The sequence below is a fragment of the Acipenser ruthenus genome, chromosome 6 (genome assembly GCF_902713425.1).
Source record: "Acipenser ruthenus chromosome 6, fAciRut3.2 maternal haplotype, whole genome shotgun sequence".
Lineage (NCBI taxonomy): Eukaryota > Metazoa > Chordata > Actinopteri > Acipenseriformes > Acipenseridae > Acipenser > Acipenser ruthenus.
In genome coordinates this window covers 21,157,436-21,181,423 of record NC_081194.1, presented here as the reverse complement: position 1 = coordinate 21,181,423, position 23,988 = coordinate 21,157,436, and the positions used below count along the sequence as shown (strand labels likewise).

Sequence of the window (23,988 nt, the reverse complement as noted above, 5' to 3'; positions counted from 1 at the left end):
CATGTAGATGGTATCTAATGCTCTGATTAAAAGCAGTTCATGAAAGGTTGTAAAAAACGTGGATGTGTTTAACAGTGTAACAGATCATGCACATTGGTCTAAATTTAGTAGTAAGATTCAATGATGTATTGAAATAAGACTATTCCTGCATCTCATAAGCGGTAATCGTAAGAGGAGATGAAAAATATGTAATTTCAAGCTTACTACAGTGAAAACTAAAAAGAGAACCCGTCACTTGATTTTTTCACACCATATGCATACTGTACATCTGCTCAGCAGTAAATGCAAAGATGATGAGCAGAGAAACACTGCCCTGCCAGGCTCCATGCAGTTGGAGGCATATAGGACTTTGTCTTAAAGGGTTGAGCACATCAGCTTCTGTATTTACACAGAACCCTGGTTGAGAAGAATTTATAACTTTGGTTAGATTGTATGATTATTATTTTTATCCTGTTAATTTCCTGTTTCCTTAAAATAAATAAATAAAATAAAATAAAGTACACAGTTGGCATATTTGCTCTCTAGTTAATCATTTCTTTAACAAAGGTCACACAGTGTTTGCATTTTCAATAAGAACTGTGATTTAATAGTTTGAATGTTCACAAATTTGATGGGGGAATCTTTATATAGACTTAACACATATACTCTTAGAAGGGTTGTCTAAAATAGGAGCTTCGCAGTCCCTTTTTCTGTCGGCCCTGTCCTCTAAGCTTTAACTTGTGTGTTTATTTAAAGAACATATTCTCAGTCTGTTTTCAGTGAACACAATAATTGAGCTCAATTGTTTATAGGGAAGTAATGTTTTCTTGATTAGCCACTTGTGGTTTACAGTACTTATGATAACAGGGAGGTGTTTAAAACTAATAAATGTTTAGCAGTGAATGGAAATACGTGACCCATCTGGCATTGGTGTGAAAAGTTATGTTAATATTGTAGTGTGTCCCCTGTTCAAAAGTGCCACCCCAATGTAATAAATCAGTATTGTTTAAATATTTTATAGAATTACCCTTTTTATTTTACTCTGTTAAGAAATGCTGGTGGTGATTCGTTTCAACAGCTTGTATCTAAGACCTGGCCTACAGCATATTCTAAATTGGGAATACGTATCATCGTTTCCAGGCCTATTCTGGGCCTGAACTGTTGTTGATGTATTAGATAATGTTCTAAGTTTTATGAGTAAAAAATAAACTAAACCCATGACCTAAAGGTACAGTAGAATGGGTAAGGGCATCTTCTAATAAATAAATAAATAATAATAATAATAATAATGTTGAAACAGTGATGTCTAAAGTTTTCTAACGTGTATCTTTTGTATTCAATTCCAAAGGAGCGACATGAAGCTGTTGTTCGAAGGACGATTGAGAGAAGCCAAAAAGCAAAACAAAAACCCAACAGGTGGTCGTGGGGAGGAGCAATGCACAGCAGCACCGTCAACACCAGTGGTAAAAAGAAACCTAGGGATTTTATTTGCATTGCTTTCACATCAGAAAATGCTTTGTGTATAACATCACGTAAGAATGAAAGATGAACAAGTATTATTACAGCTTGAAAAAGTCAGGTTTAAAATCAAAAAGAGGACTTGTTTTTCCATACTTTTGGAATATAGGAATACTCATTTAAAATAAATGGACATATACAGGATCCAGCTATCTATTACATCCTGTGTACAACAGAAGCTCTACATTTAAAAGACTGGGTTTGGAAAACACATTTCAACAGCATTCCTTTTTTTGATGAGATTTATTTTTCTTTCATTAAAACAGTCCTTCCTGTTTGTCTTGCTGTGCTTAACTTTTTATTTTATGATTTGCTTTGTTTCTTTAAAAATCACTCATTGTCTTGCATTGGCTGTACCTTTTTTTTCCTTTTTTTTTTTCTCTTGGCCAGGTTTTGTTGAATCCGCTTTCCTCTTTCTCGATTTAGCAGGCCTGGAGCACCACTTCCAGGGTGCTTGTGGTTTTCGCAGATATGGTACAAAAATGCAATGTGAATATCTACTTCTCCATCTATATATCTCAAACCTAGAGAGTAGGGCATCTGCTAACTGGCACCTGCATGCTTACAATTAGAGTACATAGATAGAATAGAAACTTAGATTAGAGACTTTCTAATAAACATACTTACCTGACGACTGTAGATTGGCTTCTGGTATTTGGCACAGTTAATATACTAATGAATAGTATATTATACACTACATAAATAAAATGAGAGTACTAGTGAAATTAAGCTTTGTTTCTGTGCAGTAAAAATGAGCAGGTCTTATGGCGCACATGAGGACTGCACACATAAAAGCCAAATAACATGAAACAATTATAAAATATATAAGTTATTTATTTTGATTATAGAATTAAGTTACTCATTTTGTATATTCATGATCGAACTTCATTACTCTGTGGCATAAAACAGAAGTTCATAAAGCCTTACATCTTTCATGTTTTTCTGAAATGCAGTCTACCTGAAAGACCTTTGCCTTGTCAAATACAAATAGCTAATCTACAGTGTTACGTAATTCAGACCTATTCCTAAGTGTCATTGGAAGGGCCTGGATTGTTCCTCAATACCCGATGTACCAGAAGTTTCTGGTGTTTAGAATATCACAAAAGCTTTGGTTTTACATCAGGCTGTCACCTGCCATTGTCTCCATTTGTTTTAGATGCAGACCGGCGGTCTCTTTCCACCATGAACCTTTCGAAACATGTTGATCCAGTCATGAGCAAGCGGCTCTCCTCCTCATCTGCAACATTATTAAACACTCCAGACAGAGGTACAGTTTCAAGTATTGTTTTAAATGTGGAGAAACTATAACATTTTAAACTGGCCTTGTGTACGAGAAGCTAAGCTCCTTAAATATGGGAGAGCTTAAAATCTAGGTAGGTGCAAATGAATAATCATTTTGCTTAACAAGGATAACTTAAAGATCCAGTATCGTAGCTTACACTTCATAGTGTTTGTAGATGCATTCTTTTTCGGTTCTAAACAATTTTACCTTACCTGAGAGTTTTTGTGTTGTGTTTTTCCATTCTCTCATTTTCCCATTTCGGAGGGACCCGCATCCTGCTGGGTTAACTGCAAATCCTTTGTGGACTTTAGATTTGGGTCCCGGAAGTAAAATTCGAGCCATTGAAGTGCTACAAATAACACCAACTTGTTTTCAAAAGACTGCAGGAATCAAGTTTACCTGCTCACCGCGATAGAAGTAACGTGTCATTCAAATGCTGCCATCTTGTCAGTGGAGAATGACACTCGGGTTAGCTTTTTTTTCTAAAATGACTTAAGGATATATGGTAGGTTATTAGAATCATGTTTGTTATAAAACAATTCAAATTGCGCCCTGACCACAGTCGAGAAAAAAAGTTAAAAAGGCAAAACAATATATATAAGAAAATGTCTAGTCTACACATACAGTAGTCAAAGCGACAGTTACTATAATATTAATAATAATAATAATAATTGCACCTTTTATAAAACCAAATGCTGTTCTGATTTATTTCTTGCTGCCACAATATACAGAAAGATAATTTTTAGAGATGTTTTTTAGAGTTGGTTGATATTTTAATATTTCAAACATGTGTTTTTAAGTATTTTTTCTTTTACACTAATGTCACCCCAACATAAAATTAATTAATAAATTAATAAATAGCCTACGCAAAATGCTGGAATGCCCGTTCAGAATTTCCAGGATTCTAGTTGGGAACAAGGCCCGATATGACAACCGAACACTGGTTCTGACCTCAGCTTACATATACAGTGGCCTTGCTATTTATTTTACTTCAACAATAACCGTTGCTGTAGCCATTTTATGTAAATTAAAACATTACATTTTAATGTACCTAAAAAGAAAAAAAAATATTTAAAACCAATAGGCCATTGAGTTCATACATCCCAGATGACAATGCTGCATGTGATGCTAGGCAGACCGTATCCTAGCAACCTGAGTTAGCTTGAGGAACTCTCAAGTGATAATAATCTACTGATTTACCGGGCTGCACTGCCAGAAAGAATGAAGACACAAATTCTGGGACTGCAGCTAAAATGTAAACAATAGCACCAAGCTTTGGTATAGATCAGTTGCCCGAAGCAGTTCATAATGCTAAAAAAGTACTTTTTCTTTTTTTTTTTTTTTTTTTTTTTTTAATATTTAGCACCCTCCAAATTGAACTTGACTTCCTTCCAAATCCTAAAAAAAGAAATAAACTGTATCAAAAAAGGCTGCTGAAATCTTTTGTTGTACGGATGGTTCATCTTACTGTTGTCAACCATGCCATTACAGTGTGTACCCATTTCCACTAGTACATCATAGGTCTGTGTTCATTGTGCAATGTATAACTTTGCTTTGTGTTAAAATCTTTCATTGTTTGTTTGTTTATTTTTTATTTTTTTTAGATTATATAAAGGTCAAGGGAACACTGAAATATAAATTATCTGAATCCTTGTGCCAAAAAATGGCATTTGTACGTCTAAATTGTGTCCTTTCTTTTCTTACAACTGCTGTTGGATGTTTTTTGTGATGTTTTTTCCATTTAAAACAAAAAGGTCAGTTTTATATTTCACAAATGGTAACTACTTTCCAACACTAAATAAAAAAATGTAGGGTATCAAGTAGTACTACTGTATTCTTTCCAACACCACAACCCACACCTGCTTAGCCTTGATTTCCTCCGTTCTCCTGAGAAGGACATGCAGTTTGTGTTAATTTGCTCAACTGGGTTAAAGAGATGGTTGGTGTTGAGGTATGGTTACCATAATGTATGAAGGCAAAACTTTTGACATGTTACCTGCAGGAGGATACATTCATCCAAGTGTTTGATGATAATGTAAGACAGGTAGAAACATCCTCTTGATATCTGGGTCTTTTTAAATAACTTGTTTGATTTATTTGAACAGCCTTGCAGAAAAGGAGTTCATACTTGATCAAACTTCAGTCAAAGCCACGTTCCTCCTCCCGAGGAAAGCCCTCTCAGGATGCACAGCCAGGTGTTCCTGTGGAACGAAAATGTATTTGAAAGAGTTTAAGTAGCACTTTAATATTGAATGTGAAACTGTCTGGAAGTCATTTGTGTTGATTTGAGAGCTTTCTTAATCAAATACTGTTCTAAAGGTCAGTTCCATGTAGCATTCTCCAGCTTTATTATAGAGCCAGATCTCAGTAAATTGATGGATTTTATAAAATTGATGACTTTTATACATACATGCAATAAAACAGCAGTAGAATATGCTATACAAATGCAAGTATGTATAGCTTTCTCGAAACGTTTCACTAGCTGCCTTGCATTTCTCTTTGTACAGGCCTAATATTGCAATACTTGTTTGTTCCTAAAAAGCATGCTTCAGGATTAAATTATAGCTTAATATTACTAGTCGTGGAAAAGCCAGATGGAACTAATATTTAGTGCTTACTTGAAAGTGTTTAATCTGGAAACCACTGTGAGGTGAGATGACATTCATTGAATACATTGTAAAGAAAACAAGACAGGTTACAAAGATCAAATTAGACTTTTTAGCCTGCCCACACTTGACAAATAACCGAAAGTGCAAGACAATTTAGCTTGTTTTATAATGTTCACATTTTCTTATAATGGAGCATAACCAACTGTTAAAGGCCAATGAGAGAAAGAGATTATTTTTTTTAAATAAACAAAATACACAAACGTAATTGGGGAATTTATATTGAAGAAAAGACTAAAATATATATTTTTTTATTTATTTTCAACCTACTTTCCCAGATCATTTAATTATTTAGTACAGGTTACATGATCAAAATCCATGGGATGCCAAATTTTACTTCAGTTGGTAATAAATTTGTTAAGGTTAGCACAAAATTGCACTGCAGTGAACCAACAGTCCATTACAGCAATGCAATCAATGATGCCCCGTTTAACATGTTTCAAGTGATTTTTAAAGAGTATTTGAAACACTTGCTTCACTGATTTATCTGCCTTTAGCAGATGGAAATGATTTCCAGACCATTTTCACTTCCCAGCTAATACCATCCGTTGCTTTGTGTAACCAAATGTGTAAACCACTGCAAATGCTAAGCTTGCACAGCTTAATTTGTAATGTCCCTGTATATTTACTTTTTTTTAACAAATGTATTCTTCTTCAGGAATTTAGCAAACTCTGCATACATTAAATCCACAAGCCTACAATAGACGTTTTTATTTATTTTTTGTTGTTGTTGCTGCTCACTAGAACTTGGGACTTTTTTTAAATATCACTTGTGGCATGGAGTGCTCAGCAGGCGTGTACAGTATGAAACATTGCATGTTTTTATGGTATTGAACATTTCTAAGCATTAGTTTGGGTTATTGTTTGCTACACCCATTTTTTTTTTCATTACTTTCCTTTTTGCAGTTTGCAGGAATCATGCGACCAGCATGGTTAATGTTTTATTAAATTAAATAGATGAATTCACAGGCTGCTTTTTATGTTGTTCCAAAGCTTTTGTGCGCCTTGCAGCCACTCTGTCTAATTTAGTTTTTTTGTTGTAGCGCGTCGAATGCAGCTCAGTCCCTGGGAGAGCAACATTGTCAGCCGACTGCTGACCCCAACCCATTCCTATCTGGCAAGGAGCAGAAGTACTGTTTCTTTGTCTGGAGAGACAGGTATAGTTTTTTTTCTCAAAAGGGTTTACATGCTGCAAGCAAATAATTTTGGTACAGTATGCTCTTTGGACTAAAAGTGATCAGATTGGAGAACTCCTTATTACATACAGTCCAGGTACCTGGGATTTTGTTGAGTTTATTCAAAACTGTGCATGCTTTTTCTCACTTTTAAAAAGCATATAGTCAGAACTGTTTGGATTCCAAGCTCGTAGGTTGTGCAGTCATCCCTCTACTACGTTTTGTATTGTAACCTTAATGCTATGGTGACACATTTATCATCACAGCATGATGTAATAGACCTGTTTTAAAGTAATAGAAACACTAAAAAGAAACAAATGTGTAATATGATTGGTACAGAATACATTTGGGTAAATGTGTAAATACTTACCCTTGATGCCCCCAGCATGTTTTTGATGTGTAGTGCAATATTTAAACATTTAGTTGTAGCAAAAGTCCAAAGTTAATATATGAATTACTTATTATCATCAGTCTTTCTTATTTTTTTATCTACTTTATGTAAACAGGTTTTTGTGTAATCTTATTAATATTCAAGTTCATTGTGTTTGTGGTTTGAATTTTGATATTGAAGTGTTTTTGTTTGTATTTTACATTACCAATGTATTATTAAAAATGCATGTCAATGATGTGGTTGGAGTGAGAGGAGTTAAACTGCACAACCTTTTCTATAACTCTCTGCTTTGCCTGGGTTTTGCTTTGCTTTTACTGTGGTGGCTGTGCTTTTCAGTAGTCCTCTTTTCATACCAGTAAAATCACCTAAACTAAGTAGTATATTTCTAATCAATTTGCAGTTCTTACCGATTTACTAACATGTTTCAAATCAGTTGTAGTTGCTGTGCGTAGCTTAACCATCACTGTTAAGCACTTGATAACACCAAGTTTAAAAAGTAGATATGTACATCTGTCTTTGATTATTCAGACTGATAGTGATGGTTCTGGTACCCACATCTCTGGCAGTTTCTGGTAGATCTAATAGCTGCTTTCTTTCTTCTCTTTTCTCCTTCACTCCCTCTCCTCCATTGCTTCGAACACATCCTATAGTTATCCCCATTTGTCCCCGTTCAGCGTCTTTCAGTCCCATGACTCCAGCATCCTACAAGCCTACCCACTGTAGAAGTATGGAAAGACCAAGGGCTATTTTCTCGAGCTCAGAGGCCACTAGCCGCAGGAGAACTGTGCATTCAGTAACGGTAAGATGGGGGCTGGGCTTATAGCAGTGAGCCTTGTCATCATTTAATGTTCAATCCCTTTTTATAAGAAATAAGGTGTAGATTCCAAACCCTCAATTCATTAACCTGCAGAATGTCCATGGCTTTCCAATACAGGGCAATTGCAGTATACAGTATGTTACCGATGGTCATGTTTTTCATGACCAAACAATATTCATCTTCTTAGCTGCTCATTTGAGCTGGGAAATCTTTGTAGTTTTAAAAGATCATGCCACCTGAAGCTCAATGCATTCAATGTTTTGTACGTTTAAGATTAGTATCCCGGATTTAGTAGGGTGTCTTAGTTCTCTATGTCCATAACTTACACAAAGTAGTTAACTTAATGTATGTATTTTATAACTCTGCTATATGACAATTCACTTACATTGGGATTCCAAATCCGGTTATCCTGCGATTAAACTGTTTGGATAAACAAGCAATATGAAGAGTGCAATGACAGCACTGATGCATTGAGTGTACTCGTTAGGATAACATCCTCGATTTCTGAAGGCTGTTCTCTCCTCCTCCTAGCTCTGTAGTTATTGCTTCATTGAGAGAGAGAGAGAGAGAGAGAGAGAGAGAGAGAGAGAGAGAGAGAGAGAGAGAGAGAGAGATATCATCGTGTATAAAAGCAGTAATAGACTTCAGATGAATATTTAAAAGCAAAACTGCATCAGAACCACAGTGAATCCAGGGCACCAAATACAATGTATTATTATTATTATTATTATTATTATTATTATTATTATTATTATTATTATTATTATTATTATTCAGTTTGACAATCATAGGGACTTCTGAAAGCCTTTTAGTGGGGATTTTTTTTGTGCCATTTTTATACTCAATCAGGTAAGACAACCTTCTAAAACTACACCATGACAACCCACCAGGTTTTACCAGTAAACTGAAATCATGCCATGAACAGAATAATAGCCCATTAAACCACCACCCCCTAAACTTTTATCTGGGAGCGCGGAATATTAAAATGTGAAAAATAAATTACATTTTAAACTGGAACAGGCTGAATTTGGTGTAATAAAGTTGGAGTGTTTTTTGTTTTTGATTGTTTTGTACACCTAGAAATCTAATTTACAAAAAGGTTTTTCTCTGAGCCCAGCTGTCTGAGCATAAGGACTTATTTCATTAACCACTTATGGATTAGCCAGTGCAGGAGGGGAGGGGGATGTTGGCATTAAGAACCATTTTCTGCCCAGTTATTAGATACCTTGAACAATAAGCCTTTTATTTAAAAAGCAGAACAAACAACATAGGCTACATTTATTTATATTTAACTTTATAAAGTTATCAAACACAGATGGTATATTTGACTTCATAGACAAATAAACAGAAGTTTTATTTGATTGTGTTAATAAACCATTTAAATTACATTAAAGGAGGAATAACCAATAATTTTCTCCCCGTTATCATGACACGATTATCCACTTCATGTGCAGCAGGTATTTCACAAGTTTATCATCCATAACTTCTAAATATTCAAGGGGGAAATCTGTAAGAAACTAAATGAAGTAGACACATGTTTTGGCTAGCGTCACCTTCAGTGTGCTGATTTTAGATTTATATTGAATTATTTATTTACCCATGTAGAGTCAATCTGAGATGGGGCAATAACACCAGTTCTACAAGAATTGTTATAGTAAGGGGGCAGGATTGGCTTCATCAGTGAAAACTGTAGCACAATGATGTGTGATAATGTTTTAATACTAATGAAACGTGATATAATGGCCTTGGTTAATCAAGTATAAATGAATCATATATTCTTCAATCTTGCATATTAGTTTATAGACTTAAGTTTTGAAAGCCTTGACCACATTGGCTTGTCTTATTAGCAGGGAGCCTAGTTTTCTGCAATAAAAAAATAAATGCAGAAGCAGTGTTATTCCGCGAGGTAAAATAAAAGGGCTAAAAAGGGTTTTCCCTGCCACAGACACACCAACAGCACTATTGGGTTAATAGTTAACACATGAAGTATTTTATTGTTGTTTTTGCTACACTTGTGTCTCTCTACGTTGTATTTTAGTTTATAACTAGTTATTATTGAATAAATGTGTCTGCTAAATATATCAAATATAAAAATGGTTACACTTTCAAATTCTAAGTTACAAGCTTACCAGTGCCATTAATCAATAAAATAAACAAACTTACTTTTTTTTTTTTTTTTTTTTTTTTTTTTACTTCAAATATTACAAATCATTCCCTGTTGTAAAAATAAATATTCATGTTAGTTCAGCTCCGAGTTAGTCTTCGTCATCCGGACGGCTATTGTTAAAACAGCTACAATCGGTCTGACTTTGGAATGGCACCACCTCCCTAATGTGCTTACTGAAAAAATCTCAAAATGCCGGTTTATCCACTTTATACAGAGGAATGTCAGCTTTTACACACATTTTGACAACATCTGAAACAAGAGTTTCACGTAAGAGTTGTAAGACGCTGAAATGATACAAACAGTGTTTTCAGTGGTCCTGCTGTTTCGGCCTCATCTTGTTTATGTTTCCTTGCATTCAATTTATGTTTAGTGCTTCCCATGTGTTCTACAATGGTCTGCCTACGAGTGTAACAGCACATTACTATCGACGTGAAATTCGTCCTTGCCAAACTCGATGACCCAATCTTTAGGGGTGATTTTTTATTGTTTTCGGCATGTTTGAACAGCTCTGAATACTGAAGTAAACTGAACTTGAATACCGGAAGCAGTTTTGTTAGACCGGTGTGTTTACCTAAATTTAAAGCAAAGTTGCCTGTGTTCATGTTTATATATGTATTGATTTGGTTTTTATCAAACAAACAAAAAAAGCCTTGCATGTTTTTTGCCCCCCCCCCCCCCCTTGTATAATCATCTTGTTGTAGAAATCTGTGTTTTTCCGTGTTATTCAGCAGCAAACAGATTCCTAGGATCTATGCTTATTAGCTAGGCTGAAGATCTGTGAAGTTCTGATGATCTACCTGCATTTCCAGCTGGCTTTAACACCTTTCATTTCTTTGTTCAGATTGATAAAAAGGAAAAAGATAAAGAAAATGAGCAGGAGAAGAAAGGTTTATCAAACCTTACTGCCCCTCCTGCAATCTCGACAGCCAGGAGATCTCGTTCACCTTCTCATGTGAGCAGCAGAGCAAAGGCGCCCTCTCCAGCTCGGTAAGGGAATTGCATGTAGATAAAGCACTATTTTGGTTACACAAAAAAAATTGATGATTAGAGGGGGGGAGACTTCTGAAGCCATTGTACATTTCACATGATTTTGGCCCAGGTGTTTTGAAAATAGCATTGAGTTACAAAAAAGAATACACAACTTTTAACTGGAAAAACATGTAGCCTACAGTAAACAGACATGTCAGTGACTTTCACCCCCTGTCAAATTAGAGCTGTCATGAACTATATCTACAGCAGGGGTGAAATTCTCAACAAAAAAGTGCAGGTAATTTAGACAATTTGAGTGCCAATGAATAAAAACTTTTAAAATGTATACATATCAGTACACAATACATTTATGAATACAAAATAAGCCTTAAAAAAATAACTGATTTAAAATATAACCAATTCACCATAAACAATGAAGCTGAAAATACTGAAAGCTGTGTACCTTTTGCACTCAGTCATGTACTGTACTGTAAGTTAAAACTTAAATGGTAAGTATTAAGAAATTTTACACTGTGCAGTAACAGCTGTAGACGGGGTTTTGTTTCAAGATAAAAAAACAAGTGTGCTCTGAACAAATAATACAAACAATGCACAATAGGGGCTAAAGTACCCCTCTAATTTTTAATGTAACAGGCACAAAAAAGTACTTCACTTGGCCATTTTAATCTCCATAGTATTCTCTGAAATCATCTCCATACTTTCCAGGCCCTGGGTACTCGCCTACATACATGTCAATCCCTAAGTGTTCATACCAGTGAGACCCCTGCTGAAAAACCTTAACCTAGACCGCTAGATTTTGTATTTATTTTTTTTACCTAGACTTAAGGTTTATGCACACTGGGAGCTAAACAAACGACACGAATGCAGCACGAGTACATAAAAAAACCCACAACTGTAGCTAGTGGAGACAAAATAAAATAAATAAAACAAAGAAATAGTCTGGGTACACCACACACGAAAAAAAAAAAAAGTTTATATGTGATCTGGTTTAAAATGTAAATTATTCAAAAATAATACACATTTCTTGGTAAATACTGAGAATTAGTTTAATAAACTTTTTTTTATTGATTTTCAGTTAATAAAATCTTCAGTTAGTGTGTGAATATTATTATTATTATTATTATTATTATTATTATTATTATTATTGGTCAACATTATTAAAACAAAAAAGCTTCATTTTACAGAAATACGAAACCAGTGTGTGGCGCTCCCCATCACTGACTAAAATTAAGGTGAAATAGAACGATACATACCATCAATTTCCAATTGTTCTGTTATTTATTACCATATGGCATATTTCTTGGTATTGTCTTTATAACCACTGACACTGGCATCATAAAGAACATTATATTTTTCAACTTTAATAATTACATTTTCATTGATGTCCATTTCTCTTATTTCTGTGGTAATTTCTGCATGAACGACACAGTAACAGTCTGACAGCCTCTCTTTCGACTCTCTCTGAGTAATGACGTGTTGTGTACAGAAACATAGAAGGCTCACGCAGACAAACCGTCAGTTTGAGACAACAAGGCAATTCTATCTTTGGAGTAAGGGGGGGAGTTTGCGTAGCAGCTACAGGAATATAAAAAAAAATGAAATAATACGCTTGGATAGTTGTATTGGATTTACGGCTGTATCATGTATAAAGGGTTTCGCAGCCTCGCAAACAATAACAAACTTATGCAGAAACGTGAGGATCCATTACACAGCCGTGAGAAAAACAGTGAGTCCCTGGTTAAAGAAGAATGATCTGAAAGGTTCTGAAGGCCGAGTTAAAGTCCTATCTAAATCCGATTCAGAATCTTTGGTTTGAGTTGAAGAAGGCTGTGCAACAAGATAAGTCCTCGGAATTTGAATAAACTGGAACAATTTTACTAAAGAATCATTCCAAAAGCTCATTGACAAATATCCTAATCATTTAAAAGAGGTTATTATTGCTAAAGGTGCCTCAACTAGCTATTAATTTAAATTGCCTTGTCACGGTTTTTGCAAAAAAAAACTGCTGAAATAAATAATTGTAGACATCTATTTCTTGTAACTTTTTTTTCTCATCCACAAAAGCAAAACTTTTGCTACAAAATATTTTTCCTACAATTTGTTTTTGAGAAATTACTAGAAATTATAAATTTCCATTTAGGTATGTAATCTTTTGACTACAACTGTATAGTCAAATGGACAGATACCTTCAGTTACTTCTTGATTCTGATATACATCCCCAGCAGTAGACAATAAGGGAAACCCGTGTATGCTTAGGGTGAGAGATAAGATGAGCAACTGGAACGCAGATATTCCTGCTTTCATGTTCCAACTTGGTCACTGACCCCAGGATAAAGCCATGACACCTGGTTTCAAGTCATTCGTTCAGTGGTTGCAACACCACAGAAGCATACAAGCCAACTCCCTTTTTTTTCTTTTGACAGAGTGCCCCACAAAACCCTGCCCTTGCCTGGTACTCCTAAGCAATTGAAATCCCCTTCCCAATCAGCTGAAGACTTACTGGCTCATAGCCATCCACTGTCGCCTGGCAACATGCGGCCAGTGAGAACCAAGACTAACAGAGTTGAAGAGGGTGAGCACCTAGACATGAGAGAGGAAAGCACAGAAGATAAGCAACCTTCAAGTAAACCAAGTGATTCAAGTGATCCTTCAGCACCTAAACCAGAGCCTCTTAAAGGTGGGGGATGTGTTGCAATGTTTTTTTGTTTTTTTGTTTTTTTCCCCAGAGAGATGGGACATTTCTGTGGTTCTGTCAGGTTATATAGGATAAGGCTTGCTGTTCAGCTGGAATCAAACATTTGAATTATATTATAAGTCTTGAATTGAAATGGAACAGTTTAAAGCCATATTGAAATCTGACATCACCACAATTTGGGTTCTCCTGAAGACACAGCACCAACATTGGTCTCATGAAGATAATATTTTGATGTTGCCTATTCTTTTATGTTAAACCTGGTTTCACAGCCATATAATAACATTTTCAAAGAAAACTTGGGTCACTATGGTTATAAGTGAAAAGTTAAGATAATTTAGTCATCAGAGACTTTATTTTAGATGTTTAGATGCTCAGATAGGCCTGTGTATTTCTGTCTCCATTGGTTAAAACATGGTTCATATATACAGTATTTTGTTCTTGGACCTTTGGAGTGGGGTGTAATAGAATTCAAATAAAATCTAAATTATATCTATATCACCCATGTTGGTTTGTTTTCCATCAGAATCTGTTCCAGTCCTGCCCCTGCCCCAGCCACAGACACAGGCTCCAGCCTCGCTGCCTCCCCAACCAGCAGCCACCACGGCAAAACCATCGGCCGGCACTACCGACCCCGAGGAAGCCACGCGACTGCTGGCTGAAAAGAGACGACAAGCCCGGGAACAGAGGGAGCGGGAGGAAGAAGAGCGAAGGCAGAGAGAGGAGGCCGAAAGGTAGGAATGAAAGCCTACAAAACAAAATAACACAACCCGTAAGATTACACTTCACGTGATCGCTCTAGTTCTGACATTGGTCACTGTATATAGACCAGTTTTTAATTTTTTTTTTTTTTTTTGCTGTCCTCCCATCTGCCAATTTTTTTAACCGATTTTCACCTGTTTTTTGGGTTTTTTGTTGTTGTAATAAACACAGATAAATTCCCAGGAAATTTAAAGAAAAATAAAAAAATAAAAATGAAGGGCCTTGTGTATATTTTATTACTAAGTGACAGAAAAATAATTATGCAGATTTAACTGGACCAATCACTTTTCAGGCCCCAAACCATTTTAACAGTGGATGCTTGGCTATAAGTTGACATTAGTTTAACGTCTTTATTTCTGTAGAAAATTGTGCTGGAATTAAAATGCAGATTTATTGCACAACATAAACCTGTTGTAATCAGATAAAAGAAACTGCTTTATAAAATAGAAATTTAAAATGTTTTCCATATATCATTGAGCCATCAGGCTCAATTTATATAAAAAAAAATCCTTGACATTTATTTATTTATTTATTTATTTTTTATGGATGGTTTTTGAAAGGATGTTCATAAGCATTCTCTTAGGTTAAAAATCTTTGAAAAATATGAATGAACTTTTAACCCTCTCTGAAACAGAAGAAATGCTTCATTAACTGCAAATATGCTTTAATTAATCAAAATGGGTTTTAAAATCACAAGTTTTGTTTATAGGACCCATTGTCTCCATTTTGGTCACGCATTTTGAATTTTTTTCTTACTCTTTCAGGGCATTGCTGTTCTATCAAAACTCGAGTAGGCTTTCTTTTTTCCAAAAACACTTATTTTCACCCTTGAACAATTGCTTTGAGGGTTGGGGTCGGCCTAATAAAAATCCAATGTCCGTAGTCATACCTGGATTCGCTATGTTCACAGTGAAAATCACAACTTCCTTGGGGTTTTGAATGAGCACTGAGTGTCAGTTCATGTAAAGTGCATCATTTCATCAAAGGCGTTGAGGAACAACATTGAATTATGGGTTTCAAGTCATAACCTTGTGTGCCTAAAACACTGTCCTGTCACTTGCAGACGAGGGCGGGAGGAGATGGCTCGACGGAAGGCTGAGGAGAAGGCTCGTCGGGAAGAGGAGGCCCGACTGCAGGGAGTGGAGAGGAAGAGAAGGGAGGAGGAGGAGAAGCGTGCCGAAGAGGAAAAGCAGCAGAAGCTGGCTGAGGAGAGAGCACAGAAGGAGAGTGAAGAGGCAGAGCGCCTGCAGAAACAGGTAGTGTTTTATTGTTCAAGTACATTCACAGGAGGTTTTGCAAAGAAAAGAGGATGCTTATTTTCATGCGTAGTAATGTTTGTCTTTATCAGTAAAGTTATTTTTAGTACGGTAGACTCTTTGTCAAGATTTATTTTCCTTTAACCATAAGTATACGCCTGCAAATTCAACACACAGACTGTTGGCTCAAACAAATGCACCTGCCTGCCTGACGAGAGTTCCTCATAATTTGCATGTTGGATGAATGAGTTTGGTTCTTTTAAGGACACATTGTTTATGCCAGTTTGAGGTACCTATTACACAGGACTTAATTACTCCTTCTGGTCATTGTGTGTCCATTTAGATAGTGTACCATTATAAGATGGGATTAGAGCTGTTTTCATCAGCATTATCATTAACATGTAATTTCAATAGTACAAAGTAAGGATATTTACTTGTAAAAAGACATTTATATTTGTGTTGCTTTTTTCCTTTATGAACTGTCTCTTCGGCAGTGATTTCCTTGTATGCTCCTTTTGTTGTGTTTTAAGTTTGTGGGCTTTCTCTGGTTTAATGGTAAGTTCATGAACGATTTGGTTGCTGTTTCTCAGAAAGAGGAAGAGGAAGCTCGTCTGCGGGAGGAGGATGAGAGGATGAGATCAGAACGGGAGAGAAAATTCCAGAAAGAGGAGCAGGAGCGCTTGGAAAGAAAGAAGGTACAATCCGTTACATGGGCGGGGCCTGTAATAACTGCCTGTAGCCTGTGAGTGGGAATGAGCATTAAAACATTTCGTATTATAAGGCCAGGCTGTTAAATGGTATATAGAATGTGACAAATATTTAACCCTTTGCGGTCCTATGTCGGACCTGGTCCGACATTGCAATTTTCCCTATCCGGTCCAATGTCGGACCCTGTCCGACATCATCAAAAAGACGTAACAGGCCTCTAGTTGTTTTTTCTCTGGAAAAAGACAAGAAAACCATTCAATGGCCGAGTGAGACCGATAGGAGCCGAGAGAAGCCGGAAAAAAAAGGGGCGTAGGATAGCCCCGGCACCACATAGATAACACAGACATAAACAAACAAGATAGCTGCTTCTGCATCCAGCGCTCAGAAAATATCACAGACATTTGCAGAGCTTTTTTTAGATGTTATAGTAATAAAATAATGACTTGGATCGCATTATTGAGGAGTTTGGTGATAAAACGAGTGCTCAGGAGATGATTTATCGGTATGCACTACTATGAAGAGGTATGTGAAAAATACAGCGAACAAGGGGTGGGGCGGGGCAGGAGATGCAGTACTGAGTGTCCTGCTGACATGCAGTGCCTTTTAAACCTGTTTTACTGTGAAAAAAAAACTTTTAAACAGTGCGTCTAAAATAAACTGCACATGTGAAAATAAATTGGACCTGATGCGCCTGAGACGCTCTGAATAAATGGACCGCTAAGGGTTAATAAATAAATACTCGCTTTTACCAATCCTCATAAATTAAGCATTTTCTTTTTCAACACCTCCCAGATATCTAGAAAACTGTTTTGACTGTTTTGTCTTTCAGCGACTGGAAGAAATCATGAAAAGAACAAGAAGGTCTGATGGTGCCGATAAGGTACAGATATTTTCCAGACTGGTTTGGAAAGTTTTTTTTCAGTTATTTTATTTTAGATGATCACCGTTTCCTTTTTTTCTTTTTAGAAGCCTGTTTCACAAAGGAATGGGGAGGTATCCCAGCAGACTAAAACAGAAGAAACAGGTATTGATATATTCATTTAAATGCTTCAACCCTGTATAAATCAGACCTGGATTGTTGCTTTGAGAGATTTCAAACACGTCTTTAGGCTGGGCAAGAGGATACTAAAAAAATGCATAAGAATCATGGATGATCATTTCTTAATGTTTTATTTCATGGCTACATGATTCATATCGTCTTCATTTTTGCAGTGCCCAGTCAACTGTCTAAACAGACTCCTCAGTCTGTGAAGATAGAGCAGAAGTCACACGAGGAGCCAGCTGCACAGCACACAGGCAGCAATGGCCATGGACAACTGAGCATTTCAGATTCACCTCCAGCAGCGGAGGAAAGGTGAGCGACTGTGCACTTTCTGTCATTACCATGTGCATGGGAGTACAGTGGTTCCTTACGTGGTGTTCTGACATTAGGAAAAAATTTAAAGTTTGTTACAAATACAATTTTGCAATACCTGTCCCCACACAGACCATATATTCAATGATTTGTGGCCTACACAATACAAACATGTTTTTTCTGGCAAAAAAAACAAACACTGTCGTGCCTTTTTTCATTTTGTTTTCTGACTCGTGTCTTTGTGTTTCAGCACTTCAACTGTTGAAAAACGACCAAAAGAAAACGGTATTTCCGAACAGAATGACAGTTTTGAAGAGGTGATCAACCTCCCTGTTGGAACCAAAACATCAAAGCTGGGCTTAACTGGAGAAGGAAGCCAGGATGGCAGTGTACTTATTCCTGTACTTGCATTCAAAGAGAATGGGTCTCTGGGATCGCTGGCTAATGTTGATGGTGTTCAATCACATCAGACAGCAGGTGAGTTGTATTTCTTGAATTGGGTATCAGGCCTATGCTAAATATAGCTTGCTAACAGTAAAGGCTGCTACACACGTGTTCTGCTATATATCGATACCTACGGTATATCATGATACCAAAAGCTTATGATAGCTAATATCAGGGTAAAAGAAAAATATGAAAGTATCTTGATTTTTTTATACCGTTTTTTTTTTTTTTAATAAATTGGATAAAAAATAAAGGAATTATGGCCATATATACAAAAGGTACCAAAAGCAACTAAAAAAACGGATTAATTGAAAATGTGCAAAGAAAACAAAAACTCCATTAAAATTATTTGTCCCAGGCACCCTGATCATGTGGCACAAGATGGGGCTGTTCACTGTGGCTTGAATGGCCAGCACGGTGTCCACCAGGACAACATAACCCTAAACAGCTCTGGTCTTGTACATCTGATCCACAAACACGAAAAAAATATATATATATATTTATTTATCATTTTGTGTGATAATGTTTGTTTACTGCACTGTGGTAGGTCTGTCTTCAGCGCAGCAGCAACATTTCAAAACACTCCCATTCAAGGCTATCTCCTAATATGGTCATCTAATGGAAATACACAAGTAGGACCTCGTTTTAAAGGTCTGAGTCTCCTCTTTCCAATGGCGTAAGCAGGGCTGTCTCTCACAGTGCCTGAGTAAAATGAGTTAAAGGGCCAGGTCGCTGGTGGGATATTTAACATTGGGTGGACCCTAAAGAGTTAAAATATATATATTTTATTTATAAATATATATATGCATATATATGAACTAAGCTTACTCATATCCGCTTTGCGGAAGTGACAAACTAGCCTGCGCGTTCTGGGAAAATGTAATGACTGCAGCAGTCATGGTGAATGCCGGAGAGAGAAGCTTGGTGTGGAACTATTTTGGATTTTAGCCAGATGACGACGGCAATCTGGTTGAAGGTGGACAGCCAAAATGTCGAAAGTTTTAAAGAAGTGAAAAACAAGGGAGGAAACACCACCAATTTATTGAAACATCTTTCAGTCCAGGTTTTATTTATTTTACAGGCAGTTGCAGTGTTGGTGGCAAAATAAACAAGCATATTTGAATTTTATAGATTGTGGCAATGACCTTTGAATACACTGGAACATGTTTTCAGCAGAAACAAAAAAATTAAAATAAAAAATTATATATATATATATATATATATATATATATATATATATATATATATATATATATATATATATATATACTGTATATACTATATATACTGTGTTATATATATATATATATATATATATATATATATATATATATATATATATATACTGTATATACTATATATACTGTGTTATATATATATATATATATATATATATATATATATATATATATATATATAAACAGCAAGTGTTCCACCATGCTGTAGCATTATTAATTGTGCATTAGCCTCTTATGCACTTTGTACTTGTGAAAAAAGCAATTTGGCAGCCATTTAACATGTAGTGGACATAAGATCCAAAATATCATGATACTGTGCATGGTATCATATCGAGGCTCCCTAAATGAGGTATCACAGAACACTACTACACACCAGACGCGATGTAACAAGCGAAACTGTGCAGCGATGTGACAAAATGAATAAAACTTATACTTTTGAGAAGTATCTTTCACACCAAAGGCAACACCACAGATGACACGGGGCGACATAAATTGAATTGAATCCTATTTTTTGCGATTTGTTGTGCGACAACTAAGAAATTGGCCAATCGGAGAACAGCTTCAATGCAAGTGGTCCAGCAGGGTGAAGCAGTATCCAAAATAAATAACACTTGCCATTTTGAAAAATACCAAGAGTTTATGACAAATATCATCGCAATTATAAAGATAGATTTAAAAGGTAATATATGGGAGTCCATTTCAAAGGAACTGGATAAGCCAGGTATGTATAATTTATCGACATATATGTTGAGATACTACATTATATTAACAAATATGTACTAGTCTTGGTCATAGTTTTGTTAATAGAAATTTTGTATAGTTTATTTATCTGGCAGTTTTCCAATCTGTCGCATCGCCTCTGTGTCACTTATGGTGATGTTGCTGCAAAAGCATCTTGCCATCCAATGAAAAGTCGCATCGCGTCTGGGTAAATATGAAGCTTTCAAAAATCGACTTTGTTTCTTAAAGGTGATACAATAAAACCACTTTATTTTGCACTATTTATGTTCTACATGTTTCACAATTTGGTTTTACATATTTATATAATGATACTAACTGCCACTTCTCTTTTTTGAATTTCAGAAGTTGTCTGAGAATTCCAGCTGAGAAAGCAAAGGAAGTGAAATCAGCGAAAGCAGCTGTGTTTTTTTGTTTTTTTTTATATATACACCAAGGAGTGATTTGCGGCTGTTTTTCTGATCTGTCACTTTGAAAGAACTCAGTCAACTTTATTTTATATCAAAGAGAAACTGATTTGAAGCAGACTTGATACCTTTTATTGTTAAATGACCAGCTAATGTTTCTTACCACTTGATAATGCTTTGTGTGTATTGCGTTAAACAGCTTTTCCAACATGCTCCTTATGGCAGTTTAGATTTTCTGTATCCTCAGAAAAGAGAAAGTTTAAACGTTGTGTGTGACTGTGAAGGAAGGGGAGGAATGATTTTGTTGGGTGTTACTAATCACTGTAATCTGAAATTGGCTACAATTTTACACATACAGTTATCTAATACTTGAAGAAGCCTCATTGCTTTAGAAGTAGCTGGTAATGAGGTGTTAAGTTTAAACCTAATGGTGTAAATGTAATGGCTAAGAACCTGTATAGGGGTAAATACCCTTAAAACATGTTCTCTCTGTAAACCAAGAATAGTCATGTAAAGTTGTACAACACTGATTTCTCCTAGTTTTTTAACTAATGTAAAAATGTGGAAAATATATAGTACATTTAGTATTTTCAATTATGAATAAAACTGTTCGTTTAAGCAGGTTAATCTTTGTTAAATGTTTTGGCAAAGCAGCCATGAGATGTATTAAGTACACATTGAATACCAGAAATAGTATGATTGTTGGATTTAATAGCATTGGTCCAATAGATATATGCCAGTATATAAACAACATACAAATAAAGATTAGATTTAAATTGATTTTCTTAAACTGCTGCTACCTTATGAATTTCCTTTGCCTTATCGGATCATGAGAGTAAACGAGGTTTGAGTGATTTGTGGAAGTCTATGTGTTTTGCTCGTTTCAGAGCAGGGGGACATGGAGTTTGAAAATAAGAACTGCATTCCTAAAACGTGACTTTCACTTAGTTTTTTGGACTTAAAAAAGGTATTCTATTATTTCTGCAACACTTGAATCATTTAATTTCCATCTCACACGTTTTAGGCATTGTTGCTATACAGCATGGTTGTCAAAGCTTTGCAACTTTTAGGGAGTGCCGGCCTGAATTGTTTAGACTATTGAAATTCCTGCGTATGGGACATACTGTATAAGCACTGGCTGGATTAAGTCCAGCTTTAATCTGATTTTTGAAATACTTTTTTTAGTCATTGTTGAACAATGTGTGCAGATGGCAAAACATCAAAAATCAACTAATGTATATTTTAGTATTAAAACTAATGAAAAAGCTTTGAAAACTTTAAAGGAAAGATCGATTCATCCACCAATATAATGAACATGATTACTAAAGCCATTTAGTGGTTTGTTTTAGTAATAAACTGTGACTATTCCGATTGAATCCTGTTTTGTGTTTCCTTTACAGTCCACTCTTTGTCCATGTACATAGAAATTATATTTAATAATAACTTTCTGTTCAATCTGTGGTAGTTTTCATTCCATTCCATCTGTATAGCATGTACAAACAAAAATAAACTTTGTTTGAAAAAAAAAAAGATAAGTGATTGCAGAAATGATTCTACTTTTACAAGCGTTGTCTTTTGTTTGTTTATTTTCCTCAATCAAAATTCAGTTGGTAATTTCCTTAAGTATCCTTCTAAACCCTTATACAGCGTTGGGGTTCAGCACAATTCAAAAAGCACTGTGTTTGTTATTTGATGTCTCGTTCTTAATGTCTTTGTTTCTGCATTAATGGGAGTACCTCACAGATGCTGCAGCACATATTAATGACTGGCAGCTAGAGTTGTTCATATCGATGAAATAATGAGTTGGTGTAATTTTAACCAAAGTGCTTTTTGAGGTGCTAGCATCGGTTTGGATTTCTACCTCACTTGCAGATTGGAAGTGCAATATGAAATTTCTCATCTCCATGTTAACAGTTTTTATTTCTTCCTATCTGGTGTCCGCATCATTGAATAAACAACTGGCATGGGTTCTCTCTTAGAAAAGCCAAGGAAGAGCACTGAATAAATTTCATTTTAGGCACATTTTTTAAATGGAAATTTGAAAAACAATACAAGGCTGTATTATATGTAAATTAATCACATACACAAAGAACAGGAAAAAAGGGGGTTCCACCATCCCATTCCTATTATCTGATGTTGTTGAAGCCAAACTGAGATACTGAACACGAACCAATGATTAATCTCGACATTTTGATTCACTATGATAGTGAGTGATCTGTAACAACACACAATTTCTACTTTGTCTCAATGCTGTAATATTTTTATTCCTTCAATATTGGGAGTTATAAATGTCTTATAGTTTTGTTTTGTTTCATCTGGCAGGTTTAATAACATGGCCATTTGATTCAGTAAATAGGATTGGTAGAAAGTACCCCTTAAAACAAACAATCTGAAAGATCTACTACATGCATTTTAACACCTCATTGGAGTGGAAAATAACTTTCATTTCCCCGTCTCAATTTAATCTAAATTATTTTCCCTTGTAATAAACACTTTAATTACATGGTTCCTGAATTTGTAGTCCTGGTGTAAAATAGATTTAAAAAAAAAAAAAAAAAGAAATGTATGAGCAGATTTGCTGACAAAATATAAAACAATTGCTAAAACACAACCACAATACAACACATTTTGTTATTTATTTATTTTATTATATTATTCACTAGAGACGTGGTTATTAACACCCCTGCCCTCCTCTGTTCATTGAGTGCATTGTCATCTTCAGTAGGGCCTGAGTTTCCTCTGTTTACTCCTGAACCCTCTGAAGTTGCTCCACTAAAGGGCTCTCTCCAATAGCTGATGAAAAGTTGGCATTTAAGAACACATTAAACACGCCAAATTGAAGCAACATTATAGAGTGGTTAATGGGATTGTGCTATTCCGTATTATACCTCCCATAACAACTTGAAATTTAAATCCTCAATAGTCAATCTAAAAAAATAAATAAATAAAAAGTTATTGTCATTTGTTTCTCAATTACATGCCAAGGCTGAGAGGGCATTTGTCTCGTAGGATTTTGGATAAAACCACCCCTTTCCTATTTTTAGTTTACAGAATGTTTGTTGCAATATATGAAGCATCATCTGTGTGTCTATCCATATGCCCCAGTAATGATTTGTGCAGCAACTTCTGCATTATTGTATTATCTGCTGTACCTTGTAAAGGTTTTGCATGCTGCAAAGTAAATCGAAGCGTTAGTTTTCCTACATTCATTCATTCAGCCTGCAGAGGGTGAGTATTCTCAGATTCTGGAATCTAACTTCTTGGTGATTGTGGCAGGGCAGAAGAGCCTTGTGTGTGATCCCCGGGGCCCAATAGATATATTTTATATATATTTTAATATATATAAAATATTTTAAAACAACTAGCCCTGCACAAGACCCTTTGCGTTCCCACCACCACATTAA

The 23,988-nt window shown here is 35.5% G+C and overlaps 1 protein-coding gene across 10 annotated transcripts in view; it reads left to right on the top strand.

Moving 5' to 3' along the window:
• map7b (microtubule-associated protein 7b) overlaps positions 1-21,960 on the top strand; it is a 58,148-nt gene extending 36,188 nt beyond the window's left edge. For 5 of the 10 annotated variants that reach the window (XM_059025216.1, XM_059025215.1, XM_059025214.1 and 2 more), the window contains exons 5-19: positions 1,328-1,442; positions 1,888-1,986; positions 2,654-2,764; positions 6,489-6,602; positions 7,662-7,810; positions 10,837-10,982; positions 13,409-13,662; positions 14,204-14,411; positions 15,503-15,695; positions 16,286-16,390; positions 17,233-17,283; positions 17,370-17,427; positions 17,616-17,757; positions 18,008-18,234; positions 20,523-21,960. In XM_059025216.1, coding sequence (XP_058881199.1) covers positions 1,328-1,442; positions 1,888-1,986; positions 2,654-2,764; positions 6,489-6,602; positions 7,662-7,810; positions 10,837-10,982; positions 13,409-13,662; positions 14,204-14,411; positions 15,503-15,695; positions 16,286-16,390; positions 17,233-17,283; positions 17,370-17,427; positions 17,616-17,757; positions 18,008-18,234; positions 20,523-20,533 — 1,983 coding nt within the window. In that variant the 3' untranslated portion in view covers positions 20,534-21,960. The remainder of the gene's footprint in view (positions 1-1,327; positions 1,443-1,887; positions 1,987-2,653; positions 2,765-6,488; positions 6,603-7,661; positions 7,811-10,836; positions 10,983-13,408; positions 13,663-14,203; positions 14,412-15,502; positions 15,696-16,285; positions 16,391-17,232; positions 17,284-17,369; positions 17,428-17,615; positions 17,758-18,007; positions 18,235-20,522) is intronic. The other 5 variants (XM_059025217.1, XM_034018759.3, XM_034018760.3 and 2 more) reach the window with 5 other exon arrangements.
• The last annotated feature ends 2,028 nt before the right edge of the window (positions 21,961-23,988 follow it).